This window comes from Hippichthys cyanospilos, chromosome 13, assembly GCF_059441005.1.
Source record: "Hippichthys cyanospilos isolate Australia breed blue-spotted pipefish chromosome 13, RoL_Hcya_1.0, whole genome shotgun sequence".
NCBI lineage: Eukaryota > Metazoa > Chordata > Actinopteri > Syngnathiformes > Syngnathidae > Hippichthys > Hippichthys cyanospilos.
In genome coordinates, this window is record NC_142381.1 from 88,713 (window position 1) to 98,341 (window position 9,629).

Genomic DNA, 9,629 nt, shown 5'->3' on the forward strand with positions numbered 1-9,629 from the left:
GCCGTATCTGGAGCCGATTCCAGATGACAATTTCAAGATAAAAAGCGCACCCCCAAATCGATCAATGAACCGCTTGTCCCTCTCCCACGCACGCCAACACACGCAGCCTGGTACAAGAGTACACAAAAGGACAAAAGGCGTCTGTGTGTCGTCGCCGGCGCATCGGCGCCGAGCTCATTCTCCGGCGAGCGAGCCCCGCGACGCCCGCGCAACTGCCGAGCGGCTTCCAGGGCCCGGTCCGCGAGCTTGCCGGAGATTCCGGGCGGCCTCGCGCTTCTTTCCGGGCGGGATCCCGAAGGCCCCCCGGGGATCCCCGGGTCGTCGCCGAGATGGAGTCCGGCCATCCGGAGCCGCAACTTCACTACAGGTCGAAGGTAGAAAAGATTCCGAGCGGAGGACGCGGCGTCGCCGGGTGTCACGCGGCCCCGCCCGGGCCGCGGCCGCCGCTCCGGAAAGCTTCTCCTTCCCTCGCGTTCGCGTGACGGCGTCGTACGGTCCGGTCCCGCGCGTGGCGTGCGCTTACGCGATATGGCGCCGTAGGGTTAGGTCGGGTTAGGGCCGGGGTCGGGGGCCGTCAAAGCCGCCGGCGGGCAAAGTCGCAGCTTCCTACTCCGACGCTTGGCATTTTAGCGCAATCAGGCCGCGGGACATCAATTTTTGTCTACGGCCGCAGCCGGAAGCGAGCACTTTACGGAAACTTTGCCGAGGATCCGGGCAGAGAGGAGAGAATGCCATTACTGTCCTTGGAAGAGTCCACAACCAAATTACCGTCATTGGAAGAGTCCACAACCAAATTACCGTCATTGGAAGAGTCCACAACCAAATTACTGTCATTGGAAGAGCACACAAGCAAATCGAAACGTATTAAATAAGTTTGTCGGAGTAGGTTGGAAAGAGCTAGGCGATAGTCAAGAAGAAGTCTTCGAGCAAACGGCCGAATTCAAAGCGGCTTGCAGGCTTCAATTCGGGAGGCGTCCCGACACCACGGACGCGGCAAACTTTGGCCGGGAGCAGTTCGGGCGGCGAAGAGCACCCCCCGGCGGCGGTATCGAGTACTGCGCCGGCAGGCGGCGCACTCGCGGAGCGGAGCGGGCGAGCTGGCGAGCGGGCTTTGTTGTTGTGGAGGCGCGCATGCGCAATAACGCGAATGGCCGCCGCGCTGACAGCGCACCAGGAAGTGAGGCGGCGACTCATCTTCAGACGTCGGGACGAACAGACAGGCGCCGACGGACGGACCGACGGACGGACGGACGGACGGACGGACGGCAGCCATCGGCCCGGACTGCACCCGCTTCCGCTTCCGGCTCGGGCCTGTCTTTCATGCGGGCCGAATAAGCCGCCTCCGCCGACGCCGCCCGACCCTCTAACCCCTCCCCCGTCCGGCCCGGCCCGGCCCGGCCCGGCCCGGCCGTCGGTGGCGCTCGGTTCGAGCCCCGTCACATCGCGCGCACGTCCCCACCCGGATGCGATGGGATGCTGCGGGAGCGCGGAGGTAAGCTGGGCCCGGCGCGGCCCGGGCTTGGCTTCTGCTCCCTTCGCGCGGCGTCGCGCTCGCAGCGTCCGTTCAGGGATGCGCGGCATAATCCAGCGATGCCCCCTGTCTTCATCCTCTTAGCCGCGGGGTTACTCGGCCTGCGAGCCCCGCGCGCCAACGCTCATTGACGCGCATTGTCGCCCTGTACGTGTGTGTGCGCGTTGCAGAGGACAAAGAGAGAATGGAGACCGCTGGAGGAGCGAAGCTGCACTGACCTGCCCTGGTTCCTGCTCTTCATCATCTTCTGCGTTGGCATGGTAACGCATCCCTTCTCCTTCCTCATCATCATCACCGACCGCGCTAACCTGGGACAGGGGTGTCAAAGCTACAGCCCGCGGGAAGGTCCGAACCCGGCCGCGAATGCCGGTCTCTTGCCTCGGGGAGACGTGAGGCCGGCGGCGGCCATCTTGCGTTGCCTTTGCGCTGGCTTTTTCAGGTGATTCTCCGTCGCGTGTGCCATTCTGTGTGGGAAAAGGGGCACAGGACGTTTTATTGCAAAGCGTGCCGCGCAACGAAAAGAAAGTCCGTCGAGAGATGCGGGCGGGGGGAATAGGCAACAGAGCTAATAGACGGGGCGACCGCGTGTTTGGCCCGCTCTCTGCGAGGCTCCCGTGACTCGGATCCCCCCCGGAAAGCCGGAAGGTCAACGCTCAAGGCCGGGGCGGGGGGCGGGATCTGTGGCTTTCGACACCCCTGAGCCGGAGGAGCCGGACGGGGCAAAGCGCCAACGGCCGCTGCCGGCGTCCCTCAGGGCAGCGTGTGCGCCTTCACGGTGGCGTCGGGGGGCGCGGCCCGCCTGGTCCTGGGCTACGACAGCTACGGCAACACCTGCGGACGCCGCAACCCTCCCCTGGACGGCATCCGGCTCAGCGGCTTGGACCACACGGAGAGGAGGTCGGCGCTCGCTCGGCGCTCGCTCGGCGCTCGCTCAAACAAAGGTCCTGTGGCGTCCCCTCAGGTTCGTGTTCTTCTTGGACCCTTGCAACATCGACATCGTGGAGAGGAAGATGAAGTCGGTGGCGCTCTGCGTGTCCCTCTGCCCCCCGCACGTGCTACACACCTACCACGACCTCCAGAACTTCGCCATGCTCAACGGTGAGCGCAGCCCGCACGCACGCGCACGCGCAAGACGCTGAAAGACGCGCGGCAGTTCTGAGCAACACCACTGAGCATTTTGACTCGTGATTGAAGAGCGACGCCATCTTGCGCCTCGTCTCACAGCGGCAGCGACCGCCTCTTTTCAGCAGGACAAAAAAGTCGGTCTCCACCTTTCGCGGGGTAGTGACCCGTGTCATTTTTTTCCCCGCCGAGGCACGTTGACTCTTCGGAAGCGTGGAAGGAGGCGCTTTGTAGGAGCGTGACGTCGGGTGTGACGGGCCGCGGTTTGTTGCCTGATCTTTTCCGGAGCGGCGGCCATCGCAAACGTGGAGCGTAGCGACCGCGCCATCTCCGGACCGGTGTTTCTGGCGCACCCGAACTCCGCAGACGAGCTCACGCGAGCGAGCCTCCCCCGCGCCCTCGGAAATAGTCAGCGGTGGCGCATGACCCCAAAAAAGAATGTTGCTGTGCGTCGCCACTGCTCCGGGTTGCTGTAGCAACGGCGGCGCTCATTGAACAAGCTAAGCTAAGTGTTAGCGTCGGCCGGCGCGCTCGCGAGGGACGGGCCCGTGGAAGGCGCGCGCTTTCCCCTCCGGCCCGAGCCGGCAACGGGCCTACCCGTTGGCTTTTAAGGGAGTAAGGCTGATAAGCGGCCTAATCTCTCAGGATCATCTTTATAGTCCACTCCGGTCCTGGACTTTGCTCCGTCGTCGGGATATTCCGAGAGTGCTCGGCGCGTCTCCCGGCGGGAGAGGAGGGGAGGAGAGCCGGCGGTTGAAGCGGGTAGCGCAAGGAGGCGTCCGCGGACGGGCTGGCCCGCAAGAGCGTTATACCGAGGGGTTCGAGGAGACCGGGATACGGGGAGACAAGACGTAGTCGAACGGGACGCGAACGATGAGGACGTAGGGACGGAAAGGATGCCCGCCGCCGGTGCCGCTTCCCGACGCCGCGGAGTCGGAGAACGGCGACGGTGACCACGAGGCGCGCGTGTGCGTTTCAGGTTCCGAGCTGTGTTCGTACGAGTTAGCGGGTCACAAGTACTCGGGTCTGCCCGAGAGGTTCGCCAAGTGTCCCAAACTGCCCGTCCCGCCCAGGTAAGTCCTTTGGAGATACGAAACGGAGCGTGTCTTAGACCGACCTCGTCCTCTGTCCTCCGTCCGCATGGCCAGCAAGCCGCTGCCGCTTTTCAACCGCTGCGCGCCCGTCGACATCTCGTGCTACTCCAAATTCGCCCGGGCCGCCGTCACCTTCGTGGGCGACGACTCCTTCCTGCACAGAGTGATCGCCGGCGTGGCGTCCAGCAAAGAAGTCATCGTGGGACTTTGTCTCCTGGCGCTCGGTCAGTCCGCCGCCTCCGCCGCGCCGCGTCAAACCGCTCCGACTTTGAGCCGTCTGCCTACGGGCCGCCGACCGCGGACGGGTCCGCCAACCTCTCGAGCGCGCCCGCCGCCGCCGTCCGGCTTGACCCCTCCGCAAACGACGGCACTCATACCGGTCTTGCCTTTGAGCCGCCGGCCTGCGACTCGTCTGAATCCGGGGCGTGTTTTCTGTGACGGCGTAACGCCGCCTGCAGGCGCGGCACACGATGTGATCGCCCGCGGCGCAATCGCCCGCGGCGTGATCGCCTCGCGCGCAGGGTCGCGCTCAGAGCTGCGCTTTGCCTTTGACTGGTCCACGGCGGTTTGTCGAAATATGACTCTCCGACCGGCGGCGCTCGTTCGGGCCCGGCCCGGATGTCTTTGGCTTGCCCTCGACTCGCCGGTTGCGAAGGAAAGCGCCGGCTCGGCTACGCGAGCACTAAATGGGGAAAATCTGTGCGTCAGTGCTGTCCATGGTTTTGACGGTGATCATTCGCTACATCTCGGCGGTCCTGGTGTGGATCCTCACCTCGCTGGCGGTGCTGGGGTCTCTAGGTGAGCCCCTTTACCTCCGGGCTCCTTTTAAAAGCAAGCGCAGGGGCGCGACTTCAAGATTCCAAAGATTTTACCGTCATCCGCCTTCTCAGCGGGTACCGGCATCCTGTGGTGGTTCTACGTGGACCACCGTCTCCACGGAAACAACACGGACACCGAGGCGGAAGGGGAGAACGAGCGGGGTCGGGACGACGACCGGACGCTCCTGGTCTACGCCAGCGCCGCCTCGGTCTTCACGGTACAGACGCGCGGCCGCGCCCCCCTCCGCGCTACCGGAGCTTGCGCTCCGAGAGCCGCGTTTTGTTTTGTTTTTGTTTTTTTGCGGCGGGCGCCGACGGTCCGCTCGCGCTCTTTCGGTGCGCGCAGGTGATCCTGCTGCTGCTGATGCTGTTCATGAGGAAGCGCGTGGCCTTGGCCATCGCTCTGTTCCACGTGGCCGCAAAGGTTTTCATCCATCTGCCGCTGCTGGCGCTGCAGCCCTTCGTCACCTTCCTCGCGCTGCTGCTCTTCTGGCTCTACTGGATCCTCGTCCTGCTCTTCCTGGGAGCCAGCGGTACGCGCCGTCGATGAGGGAGCGGGGAACGTTGAGCGCCCCTCGCGACCGAGGGATTTTAGAAGACGCGGCGGCGGCTATCCCGGCCGGCAGCTCGTCGGGCTATTCCCGCCGGACGTTTTGACAGAGCGCCGTCGCGGCGGATCTCGTCCCGCAAACGCAAAAAGCCAGCACGCTAACGAGCTAGCGTAAAACATCTCGACCGTATGCTCCCGTAGCGTTGAAGTGCACTTGGAATTGACGCTAGTCAACGTGTCACCAGACGGCAAGTTGAAAATGGAAGGCAGCAAGCGTATACCTTCTTGCCGTGGATTGGGGATCCCAAAAAATTTCCATCTAATCGATGGATACGATGCCAACGCGTAATATTCGGAGACTCGTGTACGATTTCCAACGTGTTTTCATTACGGACAGCAGGGGGCGCTTGCATTTCCCATTGTCCGTGGAAGACCACCGTTATATTTAAAACGTACTGTTGGTCATTAAGAAATGTATGATCATTCAACTGATTCCTTTTTACTGAAAAAATGTGGAAAGGTGTCCTGAAACACCCTTCCCAGAAAAGGACTCAGGGGGCTAAACTTTGACTTCAACAAACTTGTAATTTCGTCGTCTGGTAGGAAGCGTCAAAATAGAGCACGTTCACGTCAAGACAACTTTGTCATCAAGATCTCGTAAAGGCTCAGGCCGTTTTCTGACTATTATTCCGGAAAGATAACGGGAAAGATAATAAGTTCGGTAAGAGCTGGTTGCCCTAACCCCCCCCCCGGAAAACGCTCAACTTCCCGACCGCTCCGGCATTTGGCCGTACGCGAGCTAGCCCGCGCTATCGCCGCAGGGGAGGCGGTGTACAACGAGGAGGCGGGCTCGACAGAGTTCCGACTGACGGGTCGCCTGGAGTACCTGACGTGGTTCCACGCCGTGGGCCTGCTGTGGATCACAGAGTTCATCCTGGCCTGCCAGCAGATGACGGTGGCGGGCGCCGTGGTCACTTACTACTTCACCAGGTGGGTGGCCGGACACGCCGCACGTAGGCGAGGCGCGCACGGGCGCGCGGCGGCGCCCGGCCCGCATTCTAAGGCCCCGGCCCGCCGGCAGGGACAAGAAGCGCCTTCCGGCGTGGCCGATCGTCCGCGCGGCCTTGCGGCTGCTGAGGTACCACGTGGGCACGGTGGCCAAAGGCTCCTTCATCATCACGCTGGTCAAGATCCCCAGACTCCTCCTCATCTACGTGCACGGGCAGCTCAAAGGAAAGGTACCGGCGGGCCAGACGGGGGGCGGCGTCCGGGGTCTGGCCTGACGCCCGCGCCCCTTCCGTTTCAGGAGAACGCGTGCGCCCGCTGCGCCCTCAAGTCGTGCATCTGCTGCCTGTGGTGCTTGGAGAAGTGCCTGAATTATCTAAACCAGGTGAGCCGCCGTCTTCTTCGGCCCGGGGTCACGGACGCCCGGGGTCACGGACGCCCGGGGTCACGGACGCCCGGGGTCACGGTTCTGCGCGCAGAACGCGTACGCCGCCACGGCCATCAACAGCACGGGCTTCTGCACGTCGGCGCGAGACGCTTTCGTCCTGCTGGTGGAGAACGCCCTGCGAGTGGCCACCGTCAACGCCGTGGGGGACTTCGTGCTCTTCCTGGGCAAGGTGGGCGAGCCCGGCTCGGTCGGGCCGAGCCCGGCCCGGTTGACCGCCCGCGCCCCGGCAGATCCTGATCGTCAGCAGCACGGCCTTCGCCGGCGTGGTGCTGCTCAACGCGCGGCGGGATTACGCCGAGTGGCTGCTGCCCCTGCTCATCGTCTGCCTGTTCGCCTTCCTGGTGGCGCACTGCTTCCTGTCCGTCTTCGAGATGGTGGTGGACGTGCTCTTCCTCTGCTTCGCCATAGACACCAAGTACAACGACGGCACGCCGGGAAAGGAGTTCTTCATGGACAAAGCTCTCATGGTGAGTCCCCCGGGAAGGCGTCCGTCGGCCGGGCCGGGCCGGGCCGGGCCGGGCCGGGCCCCCGCCGCGCTCTCGTCGCCTTCGCCGGCCACTTCCCTGACCGGGCGCCTCGGAGAGTCGAAACTGAAACGTCGGGGCGCTCCGCCAAATGCTTGGCGCGTGGAGCTTCTAGGACAGCGAGGGCCGGCGGAGTAGGAGAAGCGCTTTTGCTGTCCGGCGTGCCAACTCGCTCCCGTGTGCGCAGGAGCTGGTGGAGCGCAGCCGGCGCACGGAGCGGGCGGCCGGCCGGGGGCGGGCCCGGGTCAAGGAGGCGCCGTCGGAGGGGGCCGAGATGAAGCCCATGGTGAGTGAGAGAGGCGGGCCGGGGGGCGGGGCCGGCATCGGCGCGTGCGAGGAGTGGGAGGAGCTGGAGGAGTTCCAGGTCTACTACCTCGTGGCGGCCGTCTTCCTGGATTGCGCGCTCTCGCCGCGCGCCGACTTCCCGCTGTGCCTCAGCCACGACGTGCTCCTCTTCCTGTGCGTCTACCTGCCCGCCTGCGCCCTCTTCCTCCTGGGACGCCCGCCCGACTCCGCCCCGGGCGCCGCCCTTTCCGCGCTGCCCGGCTCCGCCCTCTAATCCGTCCCGGCGCGCGCTGGCGTCACCTTCGTCGCGGCCGCCGTCATCCTTAGCGTCGCGTTCCTTACCGGGGAGCTTCCCGCCACGTCGGTAGCGGCGCCTGCGCCGCGGCTACTTTTTGGTTCCGACCTCACGCGATGACGGCGTTGACGCCCGTCAACAAAAAGCCTTCCCCCTTACTCTGCGACGCGCGCCACCGTTCAAACGGGCTCCGCGTAGCGCCAGCTATTCCGGCGCGAGGGACTTACTCCGTTTCCGCCTTAAGCCTCGGCGGCCGCTACGGGAACGCGCCCCGCCCCGCCCCGTACGGCCTCGGTAGAGATACCCGCTCTCGCCGCTCGCCCATCCTCATTCATCGCCGTCATCGATTTAGTTTGTCCTTTTTTTTGGTGCGGTTTTCCGCCCGCTACCTCCCCCTCATCTTCATCATCACCGCCTCACCTGACGGTACGCCGCCCAGCCGCCGGGGAGTCTCCGTCGAGCCGCGGCGCTGGCGTTTAACGGCGCCGTTTGGTCGCGTCTCCTTTCAGGCTCCCGGGACGAGTACGGCTTGACCGAGCGGCCGGCGGGACTTGAAGGAAGAACCGATTTATTTTTTAGCAACGTGTAACTTGTTTACAGTCTTTTCACTCCAGGAAAACAATATTTTAATAACAATAAGACAACGTAACAGCACTTTATAAGAAAGCACTGCTCTCTTGTTCTTGATTTTATCAATTTTTTTTTTTTTTTTAACGAGATCGACTCATCTTCAAAGACACTTTTTGTTTTTGGGGGGTTCGGACACTAAGACGCTTTGCGGTCCCGGATGTCGTCCGACCGGTGGATGCCAACTTCGCTCTGGGAACCAAGCGATAATCGGTGCAGCGGACGGCGATTCCGAAAAAAAGCAAAAAACGTCTTCCTGCGCGAGGCGCCGACGTCTCAAACGGGAGCTTCCGTCGCGGCTCGGCCGGAGACGACGAAGCTTCCCGGCGTTCGGGAGCAAACGACCGCCGCGCTGGAAGTTGGGATGGGGCCGCCTGTAGAAGCTGGACTCTTTTACAGCGTCGACGCTCCAGTACGTCACGCCCGCCCGGGCCCCGAGCCCTCCCGACGCAACGGCGGGAAACGGGTTATGTCGGCAAAGTCGCCTGACGCTGAAACGGGCGCTTTCGCTCGAGCGACTACTGTTCCTGGAGATTTGTTTTGTATTTATGCTTTCGTGTATACCTTTTTTTTTTTTTTTTTAAGAAAAATAGTCCAATAAAAATGATCAGCTGCATCTTGTCTTGCCAACCAAGAGTGAGGAAAGGGTCCCCGCACATGAGCGACCCTCAAAATAATCCCCAACATTGACGGCGGAGTTCTTGCCGCACTGTCCTCTGAGCCACTTGTCCAAAGGCGACATCCGGATCGCCGCGACGGTCGATTGAAACCCCCCTAAAAATGCGCAGAGCAAGAAAAACCCCCAAACCCCAAAAGATGTTTTCAGAAAAACAGCCACGGCTGTATCCTTTACTTAAAATCAAATTTGGCTGAGTCGGTCTGCTCCAGATGCAAAGTTTGACGTACGGGTATTCAGTTGGCCAAACAAAATGCAGAAAACAGCAGCAGAAGCCATCCGCTCCACAAAACGGCAAAAAGCAAAATACAAAAGCAGGTTGTGGCTCAGCGAGCACGAAGGCTGGAGCTCGTGGCCGTAAAAGGAGATTGAGGAGTGACGGAAAGCGATCCGGCAAGCCAAATTGCCGCTCGTAAACCTCATCTTCGACAGATGGAACTGCGTTGGAACAGAATTGCGCATCTTCCCAACTTTGATCAGACTGGAGGGGAAGTGGCCGATTCCTATTTTGGCGCGCTTGTTGGACGGCCTGTTTGTCGCGGGCCTAATGGGAAACGTCGGTCGGGCTTACCTGCGCCCGCTCGGCCGGATACGCGTTCGTTCGCTCCTCGGGTCGGGGACACGGCCGCCGTCGAGTGGCGCGAGCAGGTGCAG

At 62.6% G+C, this 9,629-nt stretch overlaps 1 protein-coding gene across 4 annotated transcripts; it reads left to right on the forward strand.

Moving 5' to 3' along the window:
- Window positions 1-189: 189 nt before the first annotated feature.
- On the forward strand, window positions 190-8,915 carry slc44a1b (solute carrier family 44 member 1b). 4 transcript variants are annotated; one of them, XR_015867599.1, is made up of 16 exons: window positions 424-1,492; window positions 1,702-1,791; window positions 2,286-2,428; window positions 2,493-2,629; window positions 3,633-3,726; window positions 3,802-3,971; window positions 4,456-4,545; window positions 4,638-4,783; window positions 4,912-5,098; window positions 5,937-6,105; window positions 6,197-6,353; window positions 6,422-6,505; window positions 6,600-6,737; window positions 6,799-7,035; window positions 7,280-8,098; window positions 8,182-8,915. XR_015867599.1 is itself a non-coding variant. In XM_088431419.1 (16 exons), the coding sequence occupies exons 1-16, from the start codon at window positions 1,148-1,150 to the stop codon at window positions 8,203-8,205; spliced, it is 2,310 nt and encodes a 769-aa protein (XP_088287545.1). In that variant the 5' UTR covers window positions 424-1,147; the 3' UTR covers window positions 8,206-8,915. The 4 variants fall into 4 exon arrangements, 3 of the variants coding, with proteins under 3 accessions (XP_088287546.1, XP_088287545.1, XP_088287544.1); XM_088431419.1 differs by having other exon boundaries at window positions 7,280-7,378; XM_088431420.1 differs by lacking the exon at window positions 424-1,492 and adding an exon at window positions 190-374 and having other exon boundaries at window positions 7,280-8,915.
- The last annotated feature ends 714 nt before the right edge of the window (window positions 8,916-9,629 follow it).